Source organism: Sinocyclocheilus anshuiensis, unplaced genomic scaffold, assembly GCF_001515605.1.
Source record: "Sinocyclocheilus anshuiensis isolate Anshui unplaced genomic scaffold, SAMN03320099.WGS_v1.1 scaffold493, whole genome shotgun sequence".
Lineage (NCBI taxonomy): Eukaryota > Metazoa > Chordata > Actinopteri > Cypriniformes > Cyprinidae > Sinocyclocheilus > Sinocyclocheilus anshuiensis.
The window spans coordinates 795,382-823,141 of NW_015537963.1; the positions used below are offsets into that span (position 1 = coordinate 795,382).

A 27,760-nucleotide genomic window follows, 5' to 3' on the forward strand; every position below is an offset into this window, starting at 1 on the left:
TGTGTGTGTGTGTGTGTGTGTGTGTGTGTGTGTGTATTATTTAATATTAAATAAAACATATTTTTATATTAGTATTTTTATTTTATTTTATTTTATTATTTAACCTATTTATTATTATTTTTATATAGTAATATTAGTAAATTGTCAAATTAATTAAGCTAAGTATATTAATTATGCAACCTAGCAATGCCCTGGCAACCATCCATAATACCATATCACCAACTGTTGAACAGGAAAATGTATTTATGGTCATTAAAGAGTGTTTGTAATTGAGCTGTGTCTCTTTGTCTCTCAGAGGAAGCAGGCTCAGTTTTATGAGAACATCGTGAAAGTGATCAGACCAAAGCCGGACTACTTTGCTGTAGGTTATTATGGACTGGGCTTCCCCTCGTTCCTGCGGGTGAGAATTTCTCTTATAATCCTGAATCTTTCATATTTCACCGTCACCATGGAGATCTCTGTGTCTTTTTGTAAATGCATTGCATTGTGAATTCGTCTGATATATTTCCAAAGGCCTGGAAATCAATTACTGGTGTCTTTGTGTGGCTTCTCCAAACTCACTACTGCAGGAACCTTCATTCAGATACAGACAATTTCATGTTCCAGGGATTGATTTGGATTCAACCTGACAGATTTATTTTTCCTTTTGATATATGAAGGTCAATTTTTACCATGCCTTCACCATTATACTTTTCACCTTTTTTGTATTGATTCTTTTTCTTCTCTTTTTCAAAGACATAGAACTTTAATCTTACAATATAAAATTTGATTTTTAAACTATTTTTAAACTATGATAATAACTATGATAATGAAATATAAAAAAATTATAAAATAAACAAAAACATCTCAATATTTATTAAATATTTACTTAAGTTCATTAAGTTATTTATATTCTATTGTTGTTATCATCATCATCATCATCACCATTAGCTTCTTCCCAAATCTTTCAATTCCACTTTGCTGCTCAAATCCATTGTTTTTAAGGTTGTTAAAAAAATATATAAAATACCTCAATATTTATAAAAAAATAAAATAAAATAAAAATCTCAATTTTTATTAAATATTATTTGTTGAATTAATTAATTTATTTGTATTTTTTTATTATTCAATTATTGTTGTTATTTTTAGCTTAGTTTATTACCAAATCTTTTTCAATTCTATTTTGTCACGCTAATCCCAATGTTTTTAATGTTTATGAAATGACCAAAAATCATTTAAATATTTATTAAATATTATTTATTAAATTAATAAAAATATTTGTTTCAATTATTATTATTATTTATTTTAGATGATTTTATTACCAATATATTTCAGTTCCATTTTGCTGATGTTTTTAAGGTTAAGAGTTTTTAAAATAACCAAAAACCATCTCAATATTTACTAAATATTTATTAAATGCATTAATTTATTTTTATTTGATTCAGTTATATTAGTCAATTAAATAAAATTAATGTTTTTGCATTTCTAGATTATTTTATTACCAAATCTATTTCAGTTCCACTTTGCAGCTCAAATCCCATGTTTCTATAGTTGAGATGATTTTTTAAATGTGCTCTTGACAGACTCTCATCTAAATGGTCTCATATGTGAAACCAAAACAGTGGTATTATACAGCAAATAAAATGCTATCAAAGCTACATGCAGTAAAGATGGAAAGTTGATCAAGTATGAAGGTCAGACAGTAAAAAAGCAGAAAAATATGAATGTTCTGTTGACTCAAGTGTATGGTTTGTATTCTCTGTATATTTCTATATATCCTCTGCCAGAATCTCTGTCATTCATGATGAAACAGAATCATTCACCTTCCACAGATCATGCATGTGTTTAAGTCTGTGGTTGTGGCTCGGAATCTCCTCAGATATATTTGTAATTCTTCTAATACTCTTCCAGCCGCCTTAAAGTGGCACTTTTGTATGCGTGCGGAGTCGTGCGAACGCTGCTGGTTTGTTCCGCCGTGCGTGGAATCACTGGGGCTGTGAAAACACCCATCGAGAGCACAGTGCAATTTGTCACCTTATCGCTCAAAGCAGATTTGAAAACGGCCCTGGGCATATTTCACCTCCGGTTCACATTTCACTAATTGAGCAGCTGAAATATGTTCGTGCATGCAAGGGAGTGTCTGTGTGTGTGTGTGTGTGTGTGTGTGTGTGTGTGTGTATCTCCGTTTTCTTATCGAATACTGTCACGCTGCTTTGTCCTATTGCGAAATATTAAATGTGATCATGCATTGTTCAACAATAAACACTTCAATTCCATGCATATTGGCAATTTAGTATCCCGTTCCGTTGCTGTCATATTTCTCAGCGTGGGTGTTTGTGTGCATAGCGGTCTGTGTGTAGTTGTTCACACAGACGCTGTGAATGGAAACATATTGACAGTGTTGTAGGTGGGCGCAGATGATTGACGGTGTCTTTATGGGAATGTGCAATAATTGAGTGTTTCCAGACTGCCAAACGCCTCGGAATTACAGCCGCCGTGGATATTTTGAGATTTAACTTTCAAACTAAGAAATACAGAATGAGCTTCTCTGAGTGATGAGCTTCTGTTTTCTGTCATTTTACTGTTTTCATAAAATCCTTGGATTCATAGATGATGATGACTGAATGATCTAGATTTGTGGTTCTCAGCTGCAATTAAGTATTTATTATTGTAATTACATATTTCCGTTTTATGCATGATTTTACTGTTTTAATAAAAACATTTATAATTACTACTGTATTAATATTTGCATTACATAGATATAAACTTGCAATTCTAAGAAAAAAATTTCAAGTTTCTGTCTTGCAACTCTAACTTCTGAGTTTACATCTTGCAGTTATGTTTTGTTTGTTTGTTTCCACCACAATATAAAAATAAAAAACTTAACTGCAATTTTTTTAATCTCACAATTTTTACTTTTTTTTTGCAATTACGAGTTTATATCTCACAATTTGGACTTTTCTTCTCGGAATCGCAGTTTTGCATTTATATCTTGCAAATTAAAAAAAAAAAAGTTTGAATTGCAAGATATAAACCCAGAATTACGAGATTTATATATTGCAATCCTAATATATTTTCTCATAATTGCAAGAAAAAACATGTGAATTAGTCACAAGTACGTTTTTTTAAAAACAGGCTTTCATCAATATCACAAATTTGTTTCTGTTTAATTTAGTTTATTTGTTACGATTTCTTATTAAGATACAGAATAAAACACTGAAGAGTTTGATTGGACGCACAGCCTTTGACATTGATATCAAAAGTTATGGGAAGCATTTTGTCCACTCTTTTAGAAATTCAAAAGTCTGTTTATCTGATCTATGCATGATTACATGGTTAGTTGCATTTTATTATTTGGCATTGCAAAAAATACAATGTCTGTGACCCTGAGAACCACCAGTTCTGATAATAGTTCTGTTGGCTATTTAATACATTATAATAATATGCAAATTTTTCTTTATTGTTAAGCTCTTGTTAGATATGCTTCACTGATAGATGCTCCAGAAAACTTATTTAAATGTTTTTCTTTTTGTCTTGTTTTTCCATGTAGATGCTGCTGTTTTAAATCATATCTGGATGTGTTAGTACTCATCTCTGGCCTTTGTGTATTTGATTATTACTTTTTGTTATATTTCCGTGTGTTTATTCAATCTGATGTGTTAATTAAATTGTGCTTTTTTTTAGAAAATGTGATGCTTTGAAATTCATACCATGCAAATATTATTCATAGATTAGGGCGGTGAGCACAGAAAAGTTGTCAAAATAAATCAGAAAAGGAAAGTTTGGTCTGGAGATGAGAATGTCTGTTGCGGGTGTTTTTCAGAATAAGATGTTCATCTGTCGGGGGAAGGAGTATGAGCGGCGGGAGGACTTTGAGGCCAGACTGCTCACTCAGTTCCCCAACGCTGAGAAGATGAAGACCACGACCCCTCCCAGCGAGGACATCAGGAGCTCCTCTGGACAGTGTATCCTCCAGTGTCACTCACAGCACATGCCAATAACAACAACAACAAAAATCACTTTTGTTTGTCTTCAATTCTCCAAATTGTCCCTTTTATTGTTTCTTAGTTTGGTCCAAATAGACATTCAGTGTTTCACAGTGAAGCCCATCCTAGAACTGCCACCAAAGTTTCAGAACAAACCCGTATCAGAGCAGATCGTCAGGTGAGAATCTATCTATCTATCTATCTATCTATCTATCTGTCTATCTGTCTGTCTGTCTGTATGTCTGTGTGTCTGTGTGTGTGTGTGTGTGTGTGTGTGTGAGTGTGTGAGTGTGATGGGTCAGTAAACCGACAGGCAGATCTCTGGGGTTTGTGTTTCAGAGCAACTCACCCAGCTGATTCAAATGGAAATGTGCAGTGAGCAAACAGTGTTTGACCTTACTACACTCCTCTGTGCTTTAATAAATCACTCGCACACACTCCTGCAGCGGAAGCATAATTCTGTTTCAGGCTAAATTCAGTGCCACGGGGTAAACAGCACCATTATCACCGATCTTGATAAAGCATCAGAGGTGGCTTACCGCAGCCAATCAGAGCCGCCAGTGAGCATGAAAAGCAATTAAAACTCACTATTTAGCCACAATTCTGAGTAAATAAGCGTGAGAGTCAAAGGTCACATGACAGGATGTGATTTTTGTGAGCTTGCTGGAGCGTGAACGTATAGAGGAGCTTAAGGGGGTGGATAACTTCAGTGATTGAACGTTGGCTTGATCTCCCATGTCACAGTTGAGGTTTATTTTTGCGTCTCTCCTCTCGTGACCCGGGCTGGATCTCTCTCCCCTGCAGCTAATACATTTGTAAATATTGTAATTGGTTATCTGTGTCTTTTTCAATCCTGTTTGAATCTGTTCAGAGCCCAGTCCAGAGGCACAACTCTAGGCATGTTAGCGCCATCATGCTAATTTAGGTGAGTTGCACAAACCTGACTGCAACTGGACTATTCAGAATTGGATTTTAGTGGATTTGTGAACTGGGAAGATCAAATGCTGTAAATGTTCACCTTATTCCCTCTCTTTCTTTTGCTTTTAATAGCAAAACAGTTATTTTCTCATTCAGGCGTAATGGCATAGAGAAATATGACGCCTGTACTCATCTTCGCTCTAGTCTGAATGGGTTTGATGCTTGTTCTGACCAAGAACTGACAAGAAAGAGACCAACTGACTGATATGTAAAACATACGTTCCATATGTGACCCTGGACCACAAAACCAGTCATATGTTGCACAGGTATATTTGTAGCAATAGCCCACAATACATTGTATGGGTGAAAATTATCGATTTTTCTTTCATGCCAAAAATCATTAGGATATTAAGTAAAGATCATGTTCCATGAAGATATTTTGTACATTTCCTACCGTGAATATATCAAAACTTAATTTCTGATTAGTAATATTGTTAAGAACTTCATTAGGATAACTTTAAAGGTGATTTTCTCAATATTTAGATTTTTTTTGCACCCTCAGATTCCAGATTTTCAAATATTGTCCTATCTTAACAAACCATACATCAATGGAAAGCTTATTTATTCAGCTTTCAGATGATGCATAAATCTCAATTAAAAAAAAATCATGACTGGTTTTGTGGTTCAAGGTCACATATAAGAGCGGGTTTATCTAACATGAATGACACCATAAAGTCCAGAAGGGCTGTTAAAGGGATAGTTCACCCAAAAGCTTGCTTCTGTGGAACACAGAAGATATTACGGAAGTTGGAAAACAACCAGTTTTGGCTCACATTGTATGGTTGAAAACACTTAAAATATCTTCTTTTATGTTCCACAGAAGAAAGAACAACATGAGAGTGAGTAAAATGCTTGGGTTTTCATTCTTGAGTCAACTATCCCTTTAAATATCCATTCATTGATTCATACAGTGACTCTTTTTGTAGCGTTTTTGTAACAGTCCGTGAGTTTAATTATTGTTGTCATGCAGTTGTGCTTTCAGAAATCTGAAATAGTGTGTAAGCTGCTCCACTGAATCATTTTCTCAACAGAAGCACCACTGAAATTAGTCTTATTATCTTTTATTATATTTCAAATGTCCGCAGATCTACTCAGACTCAAAAGCATGTAAGCATTTTCTCCAGATATGACAATAAAGGATATCTATTTTCCTTCATTTTGTCAAATGCTGAGCTTCTTTTTTTAGACTACAGCAATTGGCAAAAATAAATTAATTATGAGGTTTCACTTCCACTGCTGGGAAAATTACTTATCCGTTTTGTTCAATGTGCACAAAAGCACTGCATTTCCAACAGGCTACTCACAACTGGTGTCATGTTAACTGTGCATAGCCATCAGTCATTCACACTCGTTCATCTCTCACCCAGCGTCTTGTTCAGACTCTCCTTCAGTGACAGGCGTATTTGTTCAGTAAGTTTGTCCAATCAATGATACGCTCTTTCACAGGCGACACTAAAAAGCTGTGTAGTCGGGCGTCAGTCAGTTTTTAAATGCCCCAAAATCTGCAAAGCTCTCTGATGCTTTACAATGAATAGACTTACAGGCACAAACAAAATACGAAGACTTTGCATTGTCACGAGTAAAATCTGCATTTTTTAAAATCAAATTAGCCCAAAATATCAGTAAACTGTGAATGATCAAGATGCTGACAAGTCATGGTAGTAAACTCAGGTTAAAGATTCATTCAAGAGTACACCTCTTTTCAAAGAACGTCCTTGATGAAGTGGGATTGTTGTTTCTTTTCCGCTGTGTTTCAGTGTTTTTAGTCATCATCCAGGCTGCTTTTAGAAGCATGCTCATGCATCTCCTTCCTCTTGACCCAATGCAACCCTCTCAAAACCACTAAACGCTCTGAGAATGAATCATTCGCATTTTATTTTTCAGCTTTTACACCGTGAATGAAGTCCAGAAATTCCAGTATTCACGGCCGGTCCGGAAAGGAGAGAAAGATCCGGACAATGAGTTCGCTGTGAGTTTCCTTTTGCTTTTCAATGACTAAAGCATTTCTCCTTTTGTTATTTCACTCAGCGCTTGTGTAAAGTGCTCTGCAGTTCCTCATTTAGAAGAACTCAGAAATGTTTTTCTAATGGCCGTTTGTCTAAAAACCTTTTAAGATGGCTTCACGTCGAGTTATTACAGCGAGATGTCAAACCTGAGAACACTGCACCGTTATACTAAAATATAAAGTCTGTCCCACCTCCACGGCCTCCACTTACATCTGCTATTGGTAAACATCCATTCAAATCCAGTAAATGGAGGCTTAAATTGAAGAAAAAAAGCACGCAGGAATAAACTGCGGCCACTCTTTACCTGAAATGCGGCCCTTTGCTAAAAGCTTTCATTCTGCTAACTGTTCACTTAATGTTTTGCTCAATTTTTCCCATTCTTCCAAAAGAACATGTGGATTGAAAGGACGACTTACGTCACCGCCTATAAGCTGCCGGGCATCCTGCGCTGGTTTGAAGTGGTGTCCGTCTCAGCGGTGAGTACGACAGCTTTAGCATCCGCAGTGGTTCATTATATCACAGATTCTTGATGCTTTGAAGGAAAATCAGCAACCTCGAATGAACTCGGATACAGTTGATTTGACCCGTCTCACCCTCATCTGCAATATATTTAACCTGTCTTACTTTCACCATATTCTAATGACCCATGGGCATTTATTGAAAGGTGAAAAAGCTCCAAAATCTCAGCATTGTAGCACCAACTTGTCCATTAATAAAATATATATATATATATGTTCTTGGTCTGCCCAATTTTTAATGTATGAGACAACCACATTTAAGTATGAATTTGTAAGATGGACCCCAAAAAACTTACAAGTACATTTCAATAATTTTTCACAGAATTGTTTGTACAAAATAGCTTGTCTTTCTTCATGCAAGTTGGATTTTATAAAATGTTTGTTTTTATTAGATTGTATTGTATTGTTGAATGTTTAATGAAAATGATATGGCAGTACATTACAATGATAGTACATACAATACAACACCATATTCGAATTCTCAGCATATTCACTACATTTTTCTTAAGAAATAAGTTTTAAGAAGCTCACAAGAAAGTTCCTAAGTGCAATTCTTCAAAAGTTCTCAAATATGTTCTTAAGAACATCTTATGTTTTTTTTCTTAAAGGGGTCATATGATGCTTTTTTAAAATCATTATTTTGTGTATTTGGTGTAACAGAATATGTTGACATGCTTTAATGTTCAAAAAACACATTATTTTTAAAATACTGTACATACTGTACATTAGAACAAGCCGTTTTAGGGGGGCGTGGCAGAGTCTTAACTTTGATAAAGAATATCTCTTTGGTTTTGAGACTTTAGTCTTTGCAACTTCAGGGATCTTATCTATGCACAATCAGCTTGTAACACTCCAAAGAGAAAGGAAAATTTGAAATCGCATCATATGACCCCTTTAAAAAGAAAATGACAAGCTTTGGTGTTATCTGATTGTATTGCGGTTCTTGGTAAGACTTGCTGATCATTTCAATGAAAAATACTTCAAAAGCCATTTTTTTGGACTGCATGAATATTAAGCGTGCACTATTTTTGACGCTACAGGAGTTCAGCACTCAAAGTTGCATTTTTAATGCATTTTGTACTTTGTACAGATATTTTTAAAGAGCTTGTCTCAAGATAGAGTGATCTGTTGCAGTTGATTGGCATGCTGTCTTGTTTGCGCTCCCTCTAGAGTGAACACAGCTTACTGTGGTGCTCACATGAAATACGTAATTATACAATTAAAAATGTAGAGTTGTTACTGAATTTCTGATTCAGCTAAAAGTCACATCACACGTAACCATGGCCGAGCATTGTTTACTAGCATCAGTGGTGTTCGTGTGCATCCCTAGTAATATGTAGTTGTATATTTTAATGCTTAACATTTAAAACAAAGCAATACATTTAGACCTGTCTCACTCTCACTACACTCCATTATAGCGGACCTGGCCTGTCGTTCTCATTAGCCTCCCTGGCACGAGTTTCCCGAGATAGACACATCAGAGCGTCTGTCTCTCACATTGATTTCAGATCCTGTCACAGATGCATTACGGGACCCAGATATTCGGAGAGAACATGTTAACCCCTTCATTAGTTAATCTGTAAACAGTTGAAAACCTGCTCTTGTTGCTTCGCTGCTCGTTAATGGAGTTTGTTTGTTGGATTGCAACTTTGGTTGTTGCGTAACAGTAACGTGTTAGACAGCTGGTTAAAGTAAGAGTCATCCTTTGCCGCGTAAATATTTCCTGCTTGTTTATTTTATTCATAAATTATCTTTTGACCTATAAATATGTTTTTGCTTCTTTCTGCAGGAGGAAATCAGTCCGCTGGAAAACGCTATGGAGACAATGCAACTAACCAATGAGAAAATCAGCAACATGGTCCAGCACCACTTAAACGACTCCAGCCTTCCCATCAACCCCCTTTCTATGTTCCTCAACGGCATCGTGGACCCAGCTGTCATGGGCGGCTTTACTAATTATGAGAAGGTATGAGATTATTCTGGTAATTATTGCCAAATTGTGTCATGGCACAAAGATTAAACACAGTGAACCAAGAGAAGTTGAATGTATCAACTATTTTAACCATTTTATGTAATGAAAGTCATCTCATCAAGGCTGCATTTATGCGATAAAAAATACAGCAAAATTGTGAAATATTTTCGCAACTCAAAATAGCTGTTTTCTATGTGAAATTATATTTTAAAATGTAATTTATTGCTGTGATGCAAAGCTGAATTTTCAGCATCATTGCTCCAGTCTTCAGTGTCACATGATTCTTCATAAATCATTCTAATATGCTGATTTGCTGCTCAAGAAACATGTATTATCATCATCAATGTTGGAAATAGTTGTGCTGCTTCATATTTTAGTGGAAACATTTCTTTCAGGATTCTTTAAATGACTTTTCATCCATTATAACCGATGAAGACCTCAACATCATTTAAACAAAGTTCAAAAGAATAACACAGAACAAAATAGACACCTTTTTTAACATTATAAATGTTTTTACTGTCACTTTTGATCAATTTAATGCATCCTTGCTGAATAAAAGTATTATTATTTCTTTTCTTTTAAATCTTACAGACAGGTGTTTATAACTTACAGTTGTTGTTTTGTCATCTATAGGCGTTTTTCACTGAGAAATACATCCAGGAACATGCAAATGACCAGGAGAAGATTGAAAAACTAAAGGATCTGATTGCCTGGCAGGTAATGATATAATCAGTGCATGTCTTAACAGCAGTACTGGGTTATATATTGAATATTCATGAGGTGTTTGCCATGATTTTGCAGGTGATATTAAATTAAGCTATATATATATATCTTTTTTTTATTATTATTATTATTATTTGACGATTAAGTTTTCCAACAGCTTCCTTGTCACTTCCCATAAATATGAGAGCATTGCGTTTCAATGTTTTAAAGTCATGTTTGATTTAAAGTTAAGCATCTTTCGTAAATATAATGTATTTTTGTAAACCGATTTAAGCTGTCCTTTCTCAAAGAATTGATTCAGAAATAAAACTCTGTGCATAACTTCTCTCATAAGTTTTCATAAGCAGCATGCACAATGTGAGATCACAGTTCTTCAGAAGACCTTAAAGCATCTGTCGCGCAGTATAAATATCCAGCGTGAGGTTTTATTTAAAGAAAGGTCTCCCGGGGATTCACTGACTTACATCCACATGTTGGTTGAAGCAGCACGTGTTTGGTGCTGCAAACTGACTTTATCATCAAATCGAAAGGCTTTTATCGCTCTGTACTCAGTCAAAACACTGATGATGGTTACAGGGCAGAGCAACACATCAAATCCTCCTGCTGTCTTGCCTGTGAGATAGAGATCTACTAAAGATGATCTTAGCACTGATGAAGCTTCATTTATTGCTGTTTAGTGGGAAATGTATCCCATGCCAATGACAAATAAGTTTTTATCTCCGAAAAGAACATCTGCTGTGTCATACAGCACAATAACACGTTGCTCGCTGATGGCTCTTTTTTTGATGTTTTTTGCTGTAAATCCTTTATTTAGCTAGGCATTCCAGGTCAAAAATTGCTTGTAAATCTCTCAATATACTGTATTCTTTCGGTTAGTAAAGGTTTTGTATTTGTTTCTGAAAGGCCTCATTGATCTTATGCACCTCACTTTTTGAGTGAAAATAGCATTATTTGTGGATAATTTTGGCAATTAACTGAAATCAGTGAGGCCTACAATCAGCTGTTTTCAAAAGAAATACAAAAGCTGTGCTAATTGAAAGAAGTCAAGTTGTTAAAAAAAAATTATCCAATATTTTGAAATATAATAAAGCAATGTTTTTGTTGGTGGGTCATTTTTGACCCGAACACTACAAATGTAAAGGGACACAGAACGCGCTACTTTTCCGTAGTTTTTTTGTGTAAATGCACTAGACGAACATGAATGACCGTTGCACTCGCGTCTTTTGCAGCATCTTCCACGAGCGGCACGTTTTTAAGACGTCGTGACAAGTTAAAATGTCAACTTTTAAACGCAACGGCGCTCATCGTTGTCAGTTCCAAAACAGTGGACCAATCAGAAGACCCCAGGGGCGGAGCAAGTGTTGCATGCTTTTGTTTACAGTAGCAACTGCTTTATTTGATAATAGTATTGCAGCGCACCTCAAGACCCTCTCGTTCAGTGCTGCGCTTTTCTTTAAAAAAAATAAAACATTCCTGATCGCGTGTGGATGGCCCCTAACAAGGTGTGAAAGAAATCCTAAAAACAACAATTATCCAAACAAATCATATGAATTGTATCATATTAATAGAGATGTTTTGGCCTTTTGCACGTGTTCCAGAGGGCTGGAAAAGTCTATAATGGCTATTAACTTTTCTAGTAATCATAAGGCAGTCATGGAAATTCATTGGTTAAAACATGTTGGAACAGATTTTACAAAAGCAGTTTTATGCGTCTCCTGTTTGACTTTGACTTGTTCTCTGTCGTGTGTGTGAGATGAATAGTCATCAGTCTGAGCAGCTGTCCGAGCGTTCTGCCTGTTTGTCTGATCCGGCCGCACGTCGTATATAGTTACTCTCAGCACATAAACGCTTCTGTTGCGTAATGGTTATTGAAGGACTCGTTCTCTTCAGGGACGTGGACAGAAATGTAACGACAGAGAGAGACTGGTGTGTCGATGTGTTTTCAGGTAGATGAAAAGAAAGACGGCCGCTGATGAGCTTTTCCGTGAGCAGAACAGATGTGAGGTTTTGATGGAACTCTATATAGTTTGTACAAGGGATGTAAAACAAGCCCGGCAAACTCTCTCCACTACAGAAAAGCTGCTGTACATCTGCTGATGTGTGTGTGTGTGTGTGTGTTTGCTGGATAAACATGATCTGTAGATTCCCATATGTCAGGAATGTATGGAGATTCATGGTTGTCCCATCTTAAAAGAGATGGCAACAAATTTTGATGCTTTTGATTAGTTGTCATCTACAAATTACAAATGGATCATTAAGTGCCTTTCACATTCAAAAAGATCAACCTGAAAGATTTTAAATATTGTAAATGACCAAGCATATTGTGTTTGCCATGTCAAGCTAAATCAATAAACATTAGGTAATATATTTGGTGCAGTTTGTTAACAATTAATGCATTAGCGATCAAAAACTACAAATAAACAACAGCTGTTTACAGTATTTATTTATCTAGGTGAATTCAATGTTAATGATAATTTATAAATACACAATTATTCACTGTTAATTCACGTTTGTTCATAATGCATTATTGATGCTTAACCTTGGGACGCAATTTTTCCTTTATTTTGTATTTTATTTTATTACTTACAGTGTGTATATACTTATTTATAAATATATTCAAAGACAATAAATACAGTGATTGCCAAAATTACCAACCAAATATTACAAACCAACCAAAATTACAAACCAAATAAAAAAAAAAATTGTTACTTGAAATAAAATAAGCATTAACTGAAATTTATTTCAGCTAGTTGCAACATTTCTCATTTTAATTTAGTTTAACTTGATGTACTAAAATAATTAAAACTGAAATAAAAAATAAATGTAAAAAATGTACAGACAAAAAAACTACAAAAGATAGTAAACATGCACAGCAGAATTCCTAAGATTGTAACTCAAATTATAATGAGAATAGAAAATATAAAAATTAAAACTGATTGAAAATATGAATATATCAATTAATAAACTTTAGTAAACTACAGTACTATTTCAGTGATACTAAAATAATACACGCAGCAACAGAAGTTTAAAAACAAAAAGTTTAGAAAAATGCTTGTCATTATAAAGTCATTATTTACACACTAAAGCGAGACCGTTTTGTAAAACAACCCGAATGTATTTCTGACATGATGAAGGCTGTTTGATGCCATTTGTTGAATGTATCAATCATCTTGTTTTTGACTGGAGCTTTTTATTTTTCCTCACGTATTCATGTCAGGTCAGGACATTTGCATGAGATGAGTTACAGCAGCTGTCATCCTGTCACAGAATGAAATACGTCTCATGCTTTGTCTTACCTCAGATGTGTTTTAAAGACGTGTTCCTCGGCAAAGACGACGACAAGCTGAGTCGCACAAATCAATTGTGGAGACGGCATGAAACGCAGTTCAGAAAAGCTCAATCTTTATTATATAGACCGTTTTCTCAGACATGCGTTGCTGCCGTCTCACCACATTATTTACACTTTTAAGTTCAATTGTTATAGATTTGACAGTGTTCAGCTGATTTCTACGAGCATATGATGAACATTAATGATGTAATGTTTATGCAATCACAGATGAACACATTAACTGAGCAGAGTTTGCGTCTGATAGCACTGTCGCCTCTGGCTTGCTTAGTTGGGGACACTTAATTTCCAGCGATACCGTTGACTTGATTGCAAAGATACTATTTAAACTGAGCTGGATGTTGACATCACTGAATTCAATGATGAACTGTCTTTAACTGAAAAATTTGTGTTTACTATTGTCATTTTGCATTATTGACACTATTTTCCTAATTAATGCTGTTCAGTTGCTTTGACACAATCTGTATTGTTAAAAGCGCTATATAAATAAAGGTGACTTAACTTGACTTGACAAAAGGAACCCAAAGCCACTTTTTCGGTGAGATATGGCGATCAATACGCCCCGTCCTGAAGGTAGAAGAGGCTGCTATCGATGCTCTGTCAGAACGGCGTAAACAGCGGTGGAAAGGCAGGACAATCCCCCTGCACATTTCAGCTTTTGATTAGGTTTGCTTTCTCTGTTTGTTGTCAGAGCGCGGCTTGGGTCTCTTTTATACGGGACTCGGCTGATCTGTGTGAATGTGCTGCTCTCTCAGCTGTTATTCACAGAAGTCATCTGCTTTTTTTTTGCTCCGCTTCATTCATGTTAACCTGCATCTTTCGCACTGAGAAAAGCACTTCACTCAGGCAAGAGCAGGAGCTTCAGCTGGTAACGTGGCATGAGGATCTGGTGAGTTTATTCTGTGTTAACGAGAAGCAATTCATCCAGCGCTGTGTTGATGGACTGTCTGATGCATGTGAAAAATCAAATCTTGCATGTCTCTCTGCCAGCTTGCATTGTCATAAATGATGCAGAAACGTCACGGCACACTCACTTTCAGAGACTCTATGTGATACTTGATTAGTTTTAGGGCAGATCACAAGAATTTAGACTTGTACTTGAACTCAGACGATCTCAGATGTCACTTCACTAATAAGTGCACAAGTGCTCCAGTTTAAATTTTTAACTTTTGCATATTTGTAAATATATTTTTGCCTTTGTAGAATGGTACACAATGACCATAATGAGAGTTGCGGACAATTTCTTCGTGATTAATGATTAGTTTATTTATTTATTTTATTTTATTTTAAAGAGAATAAAGACATAATAGACTACAGCCTTTAATTTTCCTATATTTGTTTATATGAAAAATGTTTTATTTATTTTTTTATTCAGCAGAACATAGAAAATATTCTAAAGCATGTTGGGAACCAAACAACCAGGGTTCTTATAGTTAACTAAAACTTAAAAAAAAAATGTTTTACTTGAACTAAAATATGTTTTTGTTACTTGAACTAAAATACAAAATGTATATTTTTTATTTCAGCTACATTTTTCATTTTAATTTAGTTTAACTTGATGCACTAAAATAACTAAAACTGAAATCAGAAATTAAAATAAATGAAAAATGACAGAAACAACTAAATTACTAAACATGTAACTAAAATTTAAATAAAAACACAAAATATAAAGATAACTGATTCAAAAATAAAATAAAAAATATATAAAATAAATTAAAACATAATAGTATATGATATTATTATTATTCAAACAATAAAAACTATAATAGTTTCTCAATAATACTGCAAACAACATTGGAGCCCATTGACTTCCATAGTGTGTACACAATAATACATAGACATTTCTCAAAATATCTTATTTATACTTAGAGTATAAAGAATAAAGAAAGTCATACCATTTTGAAGTCACACAAGGGTGAGTAAATGATGAGAAAAAGTTCATTTTTGGATGGAGTATACACTTAGCAATGCATTAGCAGAGAAGACTCTCAGGTTTAGAATACCATTTATGTACGTTTGTGTTTTCTGTCCAAACCCACTTCCGGAGGACCAGTGTGTTGTTGAGTTGAGCTCCAATCCTAATCAAGCTCACCTGGATAAGCTCAGCAGGATTACTAGAAACTTCATCATACTCATGACCTTGGGTGTTTGTACCACATGTTCTACCATTTATAACTGAAGGAAAGCATTGATGTTCTCTGCGTTTGAGCACTGAATACTTCATTCCGTGTCCATATGTGCTCATCAGTTATATTTTCAGCCAGAGTTCGCTGATGAGGTGTATGTGTAGTTGTGTTTGTGTGATTTGGCAGCCTGCTTTTATAGCGGTTTTGCCGCTCTCCTGCCTACCCAGAATTCCCTCACTCTGATCATGTTTTAAAGGTCTGGGTTTCCCTGGAGACACGAGCAGCGCTGTTCTATCGGTCTGTATCTCTGTCTCCTTCAGAAATTCCCCACGGTGCTAACAACCCTTATTAAAGCAGGAATCCTCTCACGACTGTTGAACTGCAGGAGGATCTGAACACACTCCGCATCGCTTCTGTATTATGTAGAATTCAGTGCTCGAGTTGGAAAAATCGTGCTACAGTATATTGTGTGTTTAATCAGGGAGCTATAGAATTATTTAGCATAAATTATCCTTATGTACATTTGTTTGTAAACGTGATCATGTTAATTAAACTCTTCACATGTGTAGAGCAAGCACAAACATTATTAAACATTAAAAATATTAACACATTTTAAATTTTAAAACAAACATTTAAAAATTAAAAATATTTAAACAAATATTAATGCATTTCAAATTATTGTAAGTACTTTAAAATTTTAACTTTACAGATACTTAAATTTATATAAATATACATTTTATATTTAAAAATTACAATATTTCAGATATTTAAACAAATAATTAAACATTAAGATATTTAAACACATTTAAACAAATATTGAAATAGATATATTTACTTGAGATGCAAACAAATATGCCGTTTGGGTCAGAAAAAAAAAGTTTTCCATTTAAATGAAGTTTTTTTTTTTTCTTCATTGGCACATTGATTTGATATTCACTTGATCAATTTTACAGAAATCTAGACTTATGTCATTTTGCTCATCTCAAGTCTATGTGTCATGGACATATTTGTACTGGAAAACAAGACAAAAACACTGAGGTAGAAAATTGTTACAAAGTGCTTCTGTTCTTTCAGAGATAAAACAAAAGTATGATCTTTGTTTTCTTTTCTTTTGAGAGGTTGTTTAAAAATTCTGAAGAGAAGCTTAAAGTCTTTACTTTCATGGCTGATGACCATTTTGACGTGAACATGAGAAAGTGCTCCTCTCATCGCATCGCATTGCGCTGCATTGCATCAGTTGAACGTGAAGCTTGTTGGAGTTTATTTGGTTCAGAAATACCTCATCTTTATAGCACTCTGATTTACTCTCATAATGTCTGGAGACAGCAGCACCTCTCTTTGCAATTAGCTGAGCAGTTCAGATTCTGTGTGTGTGTGTGTGTGTGTGTGTGTGTGTGTGTTCAGCACTACTGTATCCTTCTGATGTATTATGCTTTGTTCTGTACATTCAGATTAGCAGGAGACTTAAGCAGGAGTCATATTTGAGAGAGAACGCAGTGCTTTGTGCGATGAATGCATGTGCACAAAGGTTTGTTTTAAATCCTGTGTAATATGATCCGTCTTTCACTGTAGCTTGCAAATAAAGCCAGCGCTGGTGCTTTGGTGGCTGTTTGCCTGTTTTATGTGTCTGTCAGGCCAGAGGTTTTATGTAGAAGAGAGAAAATTGAACCTCACAGTGATATTTCAGGTCGAGGTGAATCACTGCACCTGATTCACGGGCAACCGAGAGGCTTCAGTAAATCAGTCCAGAAGAGCTGCAGGTTACGTCTCACTCTAACAGCGTGGGCCAGACAGTACAAGTCTAGTTTATTAGTGAGGTTGACATTTGGGGTGAATGCTTAGTGATTTCATTTCATTTACAATATTTATTTATCTTGGTTAATGCAATGGTAATGTAATTTATTAATATACAGTTGTTCTTTATGATGTCATTTTGCATGTCATTTTTCCATTTATTTTTATTTATATGAATTTTAATCTTTTTATATTTATTTGTATATTTTGTTTTACTGCATAGACTTAAACTATATGACAAAATTAAAAAATGCATTTATGTATCGAGTATAAAGACATAATATACTATAAAAATGTGCTTTTATATATTGCTTTGTAACCCAAAAATTGTCTATTTGTCAAAACAGCAATAGAGGTTAGAGAGAAAAAACATTTTAAAATAAAGTCAAAGTTATTACATAAAGTAATAAGTATATTAAATAAAAGTATATTTTTGATATTGGGTTAAAAAATTATTGTATTTGCATGTTAAAGAGACTAAAATGCTTTATTTTTTCCCTCACATATTCATGTAGGTTGATTTTTGGGGTAAATGCTCAGTGATTTTGTTTGTATTTTGTTTAATTAGTTAACATTGGATTATCATAAACTAATAAAGAACAACAGCTATTTACACTATTTATTTATCTAGGTTAATTTAATGTTAATGTTAGTTTATGATTGTTATTAAGGTTTCCGTGATGTTATTTTATTTTACCGTATAGACTCAATCTATGACAAAATTTATAAATGTACTCATTGAATAAATGCATAATTGACTGCAAGCGTTTATTTTTCTATATTGTTTTGTAACAAAAATGTGTATATTTGTTAATACAGCAATAGAAAATCGAGAAAAATACATTTGAAAATGTGAAAATTTGATTTGAATTTTAAAGTTATTTATTTTAAATAGCATTTATGGTATTGGGTTTAGATAAACATTTGTTTGATGCCATTTATTGAGTGTGTCATTTATAACGATTCCTGTCGGTGTGAATGCTTAGTCGTTTTTTTTCTTAAAGTGCCCCTATTATGGGCAATGAAAGGTTCATATTTTGGTTTTGGGAGTCCCCAACAACAGGTTGACATGCATGCAAGGTCAAAAAACACCTCATTGTCTTATAATATGCATTTATTTTTACCTTCCTTGCTCAAGGACTCCCAAACGTTTCGTTTAACGATTCATTTTTCCAAACCCTTCCTTTGCGTGACGCTAATCTGCGGTGATTGGTCCGATTGGTCTCATTTTCATTTCATCTTGCCTGTAATGCCTGATAAAGCAGCGTTTGTGAGCGCAGTGCTGTTTTTTGTACAGCTTTACTGGGGAAACAGCTATTTTAACCGCTCCAAAAGCGGCACCTAGTGGCAAAGAATGAATTTACATTTTCATTCAGACCAAGGGGAAAAGTCCAACAAGTGGGCGGGCAATATGCTAATGTTTCATGTTGACTTCAACATGAAACGGCTTGGGATTCGTTTTAAAAACGACTCGTTTCAATGATTCAGAGTCGACTCTTTCTTTTGAGAGACAATAACTTTATACACGGTGCACTTTCAGATTTAAAACTTGGCAGGATGTTTTCATTCACTTAGATCTATTACATACTGCATGAAAGATCATTTTCAAAAATCCATAATAGGGGCACTTTAAGTTTTATTTAAGATTGTGGTTTAATTGCTTTGCATTTGTTTGTGTGTGCATCTCATTCAGATCCCGAACCTGGCTGAAGGAGTTCGCATCCACGGCGAGAAGGTGACGGAGGCTCTTCGTCCGTTTCACGAGCGTTTGGAGGTGTGTTTCAAACAGCTGAAAGAGAAGGTGGAGAAGCAGTATGGCGTCAGAACACTAGTGAGTCCCAACAGACAGTCACTTTCCAAATCATGCTGCATCACGCCTTCATCATTCACTCCGCCGTAACCATCAGCCTTCACGCATTCATGGATGTTCTTCATCACAGCTCGCTTGCATGCATCACATGACCTCAGGATGGACTCTTACCTCACAATACAAACAGACACGTTCTGTGTCTGATTTATGTGTTGCATGTTTGTCTGCATTTGTCTGGGTCTTGGTTTCCTGTCTTGGTTTCTTCCTCACTATCTTGGGACGCTATTTTGATTTGCTCACTGGGCATTATTATTATTATTATTTTAATATGCTGCTTTATAAAGATAAGCTGCTTTAGAATATGTATTGTGAAATGCACTATAGAAATGTTGTACTGAATGAAGTCATGGCAGCTGATAGATGATTATGAGGCATTGTACAATTGCAGTTTTAAATGCTGTTACTGCTTTAATAGAGCTGTAAATCTGGCTAATTTTCCAAGGTAACTATCAAAATCCTAACAGTAGCTAACAGTAATAGTATTATCAGGCTGAATACTTTCTGTTCGTCCCCAACACATTAAAATATGCATGTAAAAATAAGTACTTTTTTAAGCAATTTTGTTGTAAAACAGAATTTAACAACTTTGTGTTCAAAATTAATTCTATAATCATTAATTCACATGAAAAAATGACACCATTTTGGAAAATACATACTGTAGGAAATCTATGGTTGGAATAAAAATCTTTTTTTTTTCTTTCTTTCTTTATTTTTACAATTTTCTTGCAATTCTGAGTTTATACCTCACAATTCTTGCAATTTCTAAATCAGAAAGTCCAAATTGTGAGATATATACTCGGAAATGTACGAAAAACCCAGAATTGCTAAATAAAAAGTCACAATTACCTTTTTTTGTGTGGGGGAAACAAAACATTGCGAGAAATAAACGTGGAATTCAGAGGGAAAAAAGTCCGAATTGTGATCTATAAACTCAGAATTGTGAGAAAAAAATTGTATCTACAAGTTCAGACTTTGATCAAGTCCATATTGCTAGAAAGTCTTTTTTATTACATGGTGGAAACAGGCTTCCATAGAAATCTTTCAAATGGTTATTTTCCTAAGAAAATACCTGTCTGCACACATATATTTTATATATTTGTTTAATTTAAATTATTTTTTTAATCAGTGCTATTATGTTGTTAATCAAATTATGATAGGTTTATCATCAAGATTGTCTTCCATATAAGCCTGATAATTCTTTGTAACACCTGCCACCAACTTAATCATGTAATTCATCAATGCTGTTATTGAGACTCATTACCTTTTAATTAGGTCTAACATCACTGACAAAAGATGCCAGTCAATGCTACATTTAATTTACTTTCAAAAACACCCTATTATTATTATATTATACCTTGTATGAAATGAAAAAGAAGATAAGTTACTTAATACAGCATAGTTTTAATATATGATTGACGAGTCTCATTTTCTAAAACCTTTAGATTAAAATGCTTTTGCAGTTGTATAATGACCCATATACAGTTTAAGACATCTCACCTTCTTCCTTTTACAAAATATTATCCATATTCACATCCTGCTGGTATAGAAAATCATGTGTGTAGCAGAAATAAATTAGATTTGTAATTGTATTAATGCTACTGTTGAATAATAATTGATATATTAAATTTGTTTTTTAATGATAATATGTCTTTGTTTTTTGGAAATCAGGTTTGATATACTAGGCATAAAAATGCAGATCATATTTTTTCGCGGCATTTCATGTTATGTTATATATACACACAGACATCTCACCTTCTTCCTTTTACAAAATATTATCCATATTCACATCCTGCTGGTATAGAAAATCATGTGTGTAGCAGAACTAAATTAGATTTGTAATTGTATTAATGCTACTGTTGAATAATAATTGATATATTAAATTTGTTTTTTAATGATGATATGTCTTTGTTTTTTGGAAATCAGGTTTGATATACTAGGCATAAAAATGCAGATCATATTTTTTCGCGGCATTTCATGTTATGTTATATATACACACACACACACACACACGCTTTTTTCACTTTTTTTTCCTTAATTTTTATTGTATTTGGTGTGGAAAACATTCACTTGCATAAATGTACGTAGAAAAGTAAAGCAAAAGTTTCCACAGCTGAGTGAATGTGTGACAAAGACATTCCCAAACACACTAAAGAATCGCGCCTCTTCTCCGGTCTGAACAGACATGCTGAGATCCCTGACAGAAGAATGCTGGGAGTCCTTAGGAGGGAATGAGAGATGGGGACAAAAGAGTACGGCAGACAGGGAGAGAAAGAGTGAACGCATGAGAGAGAGAGAGAGAGATAGTTGCTGTAGCTGGCAGTTATTGATCGCCGCGCTCTGCCAAGGTGCTAGAATTAGCAGCGAAGCTTTCTATACAGTGTGTGAAAGACTGAGAATGTGATCTGTGCTACATATATCTGTTTCAAGGGCAGCGCAGGACAGGAGGAAGATAAGGAAGGTATGAGCGGTTCATAATCACATATATACGAGATTCACAAAGAAAGAGGCAAAGACTGTATTAAAGCAATGAGAATCAGCAAAATCATACTCGCACTTGGCCTGTTTATGTTGCTGTCTGTCGAGGCGGTGTGTGGTCTGAACTCTTAAAGGGATAGTTCACCCAAAAATGAAAAGTCTGTCATTAATTACTCACCCTCATGTCGTTCCAAACCCGTAAGACCTTCGTTCATCTTCAGAACATAAATGAAGATATCTTTGATGAATTCCGAGAGCTCTCTGACCCTCCCATAGACAGCAAGGATCCTTACACGATCAAGGCTCAGAAACGTAGCAAGGACATCGTTAAAATAATCTATGTGACATCAGTGTTTCAACCGTAATTTTACGAAGCTACAAGAATAATTTTTGTGTGCAAAAAAAACAAATAATGACTTCATTCAACAATTCGTCTCCTCTGCATCACCCTGGCAACGTATATACGCAGATACGTTGTTACGCTTTGATCTGAACGTAAACAACGTATCCGCGTACATGCGCTGCCAGGGTGATGCGGAGGAGACAAATTGTTGAATAAAGCCGTTATTTTTGTTTTCTTTGTGCACAAAAAGTATTCTCGTAGCTTGGTTAGCCAATCACAATGGATGTCATTTAGTGTCAGGGAGAGGGGAAAAATGGTCATAAAAATTAATCATGACTATTTTGGTGCAAGAAAGGTTTTTAAAGAACTGATTTTGAGTTTTTTAAAGAACTGACTCATGATGTTGTTTCAGCCTCCCGTGTCGGACGAGCGGCGGGGCAGTCGGCCGTGTTCAATGGTTCGCTCCTTCACCATGCTGTCGTCTCAGAGGCCGCTGTCTGTCGCGTCTGTGACCTCCATATCATCAGACAACTCTCCCTCCAGACCGGGATCAGACGGGTAAACACACACACCATCCAGACTACTGCTAGAGCAATATAGCTGCAGATATTTCACCTTTATTGCTTTCTTTCATTCTTTCGTTCTACTGTTTATACATACATTTTCGAATGCATTAAATTGATCAAAACTGAGAGTAAAGACATTTATAATATTACAAAAGATTTCTATTGCAAATAAATGCTGTTTTTTGTCTTTCTATTCATCAAACATTCCTGAAAAAAGTCACTTTCTACAAAAATGTGAAGCAGCACAACTGTTTTCAACACTGATAATCAGAAATGTTTCTTGAGCAGCAAATCAGCATATTAGAATGATTTCTGAAGGCCCAAGACTGGAGTAATGATGCTGAAAATTCAGCTTTGATCACAGAAATAAATTTCATTCTAAAATGTATTCAAATAGAAAACAGTTATTTTAATTTGTAATATTATTTCACAGTATTACTGTTTTTACTTTATTATTTATCAAATAGATACAGCCTTTGTGAGCATAAGAGACGTCTTTTAAAAACATTAATAATCTTACTGGTCCCTAAACTTTTAGACAGTAGCAGTATTATTATTTATGACATTTTTATTTAATAAATAAGTAAATATATATTTTTATATATTTTTATATAATTGTTTCATTACTTGAAATAAAATAAATATTCACTGAAAGTTAAATAATAAAAAATTTAAATAGTTAAAAAGTTAAAGTACAAAAAAAATTTAAACTAAACATAAAACCTAATAAGAACTATATAGATATATTTACAAAAACAACAAAATAGCAAAAACTTTAAATAAAATTAAAATAAAAGCCAGGAACATGAAGAAATTCCAAATATGAACAAAAACTATGATAGAATATTTACTAAAACTTTAACTAAAATTAAAAACCGAAAACATAAAAAAAAATTAAATTCAAAATATAAACAAAAACTATGATAGAATATAAATGATACTAAAATAACACTACAAACCTATAGTAGACATACGTAAAACACCCTTTAGGAGTGTCTAATCTGGGTCAAAACCGTTTAACAAACAAGATGTAAAATGTTTAATTATTTAAATAATGATAAATCTCTCTCCAGATATCAGCATCAGCCATTGAAAAAGCCACATTAGTGGAGCACTGATCCCCAGACCTCTATATTGAACAGGCTGGATTTCTGACAGTGATTTATTTTCTTCTTATAGCCATTATAGGAGGACTAGCACAGAACACTTCCTCGGTTAGAGTGACTTTTTTCATTTCGGTCCTTTGTCATTTCTCTTAGCAGGCGGTCTGTTCTCATTCACGCTTACAGCCGTAATGCACCGAATCACCTGCTGTTTCTCCGAGAACATCATCTTATTTCACTTTAAGACAGAATCAGATGTGTTTATATGTGTAAAATGCCCGTGGTATCTTTACCCTGTCAGGTTGGTGGCAGTGTAGCGCGGCGGACACACAGATGCCAGTCTTAAGGATTAATTAGTGCATGTTTGAAGAGAGCGATGCCCTCCGCTGCTGTTTAATTGTGAAGGGCAGCGCTTCACAAGAGCTTTCATTTGATTAGTTAATCCATCTCATTAAAGCACTTTGATTCGCTTGAGCTCCACATTCTGATTATGAGAGCCAGAGATTCTGCTGGGCTTTTTCGCTGCTTCCCGCTGTACAAAACCGCCTGCGAGTCTCATTATCGGCCAGGTCAGCAGATATGAAACGCACTTTAATGCAGAGATTCTCGCTTTTACAGGAGCGCGTTTGCATGGATGATGTATGATTTCTCTCCAGCATCGCTGCATTTTTAAGAAACTAGTTTGTTCTGAGCTTTGGACCTGAAATCCAATACAAAAAAACAGATTCAGTATTCCTCAAAATTAATAACAAATTATGCAACTCAGAATATGACGTAAACCTGCAATAATTAAATGTTAAACAACACAAATATCCTTTATGTATTTAATCCCATTCTATTAACCAATGTCTTTGCTTCTGACCTTCGATGATCCAGTTCAACCGTACTAATAAGCAAAAATGACTCTAGACAAACATTTGTGTGTCTTTTTTTATTGCTGAAGTGTGTTGAAATGTCTTCTTCTGCATTCTACTGTACAGACGTAAATTTACTTTCTCTTCAGCCTGAGGCTTATTCATTTCACTTTTGGTGTGAAAAGGCTTTTATATTTGCCAAAAATATAATTTTTTTATTTTAAAAACAAACAAGCAAGCCCTGTCCAGATTTAAAAAGTAACGCAAAAGTAACGTAACACATTACTTTCCATAAAAAGTAACTGAGTAACGTAATTAGTTACTTTTTTATGGAGTAACGCAATATTGTAATGCATTACTTTTAAAAGTAACTTTCCCCAACACTGGTGATGACACAGTTTTTCTGTCTGGGTTCACGTACGCTTGTGCTAACAAATACGCTTACTGTGGTTTTCATTTACTTTATGAAACGGCAGATAAGGATAGAGCTGGCGTGAGAGCGTTTCGAGTCAGTGCCGCTGCATCTTACGTTCATCAATCATGTGCTTTTGTGCTTTGCACTCTTGAACATTTGGTTTCCTATGATTTATTAAAGACCGTTATTGCAGATTTTGTTGATTTAAAAGTTATGTGGGTATCATTAACTTGCTGGCATAATGTTTTCTCAAAAATATGAAATTGATTTATGTATTTTGATGCATCAGTTAGACTGGGTTAAATCATAAACTCTGTTATTTTTTAACAGCTTAGTTTATAGATCTCATAGGGTTATATTACAGTTGGATATTGTTATATATTATATTCCAGCTATTATTACAAATTAAGAACTTTTAAACACGTTTAATGGGGAAAAATATCTAAATGTTTTACGAAAAACATATTAAAATATATTTCTGACCCTGTTTTGCATTTTAATAATGTATGTTTTTGTCCTTATTTTAATATGATTATTTTCAAATTAAAAACCTTTTTCTTCAGAAAATGTTTAATGAAAACAGAAAATATAAATGTTAAATTAAAAATATATAAAATATATTTCAGACATTATATTAAAAATGCAAAGCATTTAAGCTTTATATATCTATTTTTTTATTTTGTTATTTTGTAATCCTATTGCAAATGAAAAACTTTTATATATTTAATATGTAAAGTTTTTTCTTAACTTTAATTTCTTTCTTAAAAATTCAAAGATTATTATTTTAATCATATTTATTTTTATTTTCACCTTAATTTTTTTTTTTTTTTGTGAGGCCTGTAAAAATGTAGCTCAAGTATGATTATGAGCAGCTCAGCTGACCAAGATGGCAGAAAAAGAAAAAAAGTCCCAGGTCTGAGCCCTGATCTCTGAGATAACATGTTATAAAAATATGTGTCATTTTCAGTGAGCTAATACGGTTGGTTGCCATGACACTTGAGACTGAACACCAGAAACGTGCTTTTGAGTTTACGGTTGGAGCAAAATGTCAAATGAGTGCTAATATTTGCTCAAGACTTCATAAGAGGCTTCTCTGTGATATTAAACAGCCCAGAAGTCTTATCCAATAAAACACAGCCGCCGCTCGATTATCTCCGTCCTCCTCATTTGATTCCTCTTCTCTCTCATCTAATAGATTTGCCTTGGAGCCTCTCTTACCAAAGAAGCTGCACTGTAAGTCTCAGGATAAACTGGATCGAGACGAACCTGAGAAAGACAGGAAGGAGAAAAGGAAAGAGAAAAGGAACAGCAAACACCAGGAGCTGTTTGATAAGGAGCTGAAGACGGCTGATATCCCGCTGCAGCCCAGCGAGGCGGTCATTCTGTCAGAGACTGTGAGTATCTGTCCACACAAATCCATACGCAAATAAAGACTTACTCTGCACTTCAAGTCAAGTCACTGAAAGTAAACTTACTGCATCAAGCACCAAATCACAACCAGAAATAAATAGAAACCAATGACAAAATGTTTGCTTTTGCAGCTGCATGAAAAGAAATGTTAAATTAATTGTATTTTAAATGTTTTCTCCAAAACTAAGATGCTATTGCGTGTTTTGCTTTTGATTTATGATATTCCCATTATTTTCATTACAGTAATGCAGTAATTTTTTTCTGGGGAAAAAACATAAGTCCTTCATTTTTTCATGAAAAGGCTTCTTTTTCTTTAAGAAAGTGTCAACAAATATCATTTTTTTCCATGCAGTGCTTTTAACTACAACAAAAACAATAAAAAATATATTTTTGTAATTAAAAAAGTAAAAAAAAAAAAATTTGAAATATTGCATTGCCCATTAACTGAAATAAAGCAAGTTGAGGTGCTAAAGTTATTAAAACTAAAATAAAACTTCAAGAGATATTTAAAAAAGTAGAACATATTAAAAATGACAAGAATATTTACTAAACTTTAAAAACAAAAGCTTATTCAAAATATGAATAAATACTATAATAGTAATAGTAAATATAGTAATATAATACTAAAATGACACTGATTGCTTGAAATGTGGTCCATGTTCTTGACAGGTTTGTAATAATCACATCATTTGGATGCAGTGTTAACCGAAAGACTTTCATTTGTTTGCTTTCCAATGAATGCTTCCTAGAGCAGTCCTTTTCATCTGTTTGTTTCTGTGTGAAATGAGGCACGCGTCTGAATCTGCACTTGCGAGTCTCTTCAAGCTCTTTGAATATGAATACCAAATGTGCTCGAGCAGCTCTAGAACAAACAGAACGTAATAAGAATAAATTGACCCATTCAGAGCGTCTCTGACTTCACTGACTAATGTGGCATCGTGAGGGAAGCGCATAGCCTCGCATTTCTGAATAAAGAAAAACTAGCGCACATAATTACTCTGCCCTGGACCTTCTGCATAGTTTGTCTATAGGCCGCTGACCTATATATATGACCGTCAGCCGATAAAACAAGAGCTGAAAAATCGGATTTACTGCTCGATTAATCTGTCATGTTGATAACAAGCCCGCCTGCTTCATTTTTTATATCTTTAATGATCTTTCTTTTTTTTATTGTTAATGTCCTTATCTCATGAAGGACAAAGAATAAAAATGTTTATATAAGAGAGAGAGAGAGTGTGTGTGTGTGTATGTGTGTGTGAATATCAGAGGCGTTGTTCGTCTGCACTAGCGTGTGTG

At 34.4% G+C, this 27,760-nt stretch overlaps 1 protein-coding gene across 2 annotated transcripts in view; it reads left to right on the forward strand.

The window, feature by feature from the left end:
- LOC107667825 (dedicator of cytokinesis protein 1) overlaps positions 1-27,760 on the forward strand; it is a 288,581-nt gene that overhangs the window by 255,346 nt on the left and 5,475 nt on the right. For both annotated transcript variants that reach the window (XM_016459540.1, XM_016459550.1), the window contains exons 40-49: positions 296-400; positions 3,803-3,944; positions 4,062-4,143; positions 6,828-6,912; positions 7,339-7,425; positions 9,257-9,433; positions 10,073-10,156; positions 19,122-19,259; positions 22,529-22,674; positions 26,250-26,448. In XM_016459540.1, the coding sequence (XP_016315026.1) occupies positions 296-400; positions 3,803-3,944; positions 4,062-4,143; positions 6,828-6,912; positions 7,339-7,425; positions 9,257-9,433; positions 10,073-10,156; positions 19,122-19,259; positions 22,529-22,674; positions 26,250-26,448 (1,245 nt within the window). The remainder of the gene's footprint in view (positions 1-295; positions 401-3,802; positions 3,945-4,061; positions 4,144-6,827; positions 6,913-7,338; positions 7,426-9,256; positions 9,434-10,072; positions 10,157-19,121; positions 19,260-22,528; positions 22,675-26,249; positions 26,449-27,760) is intronic.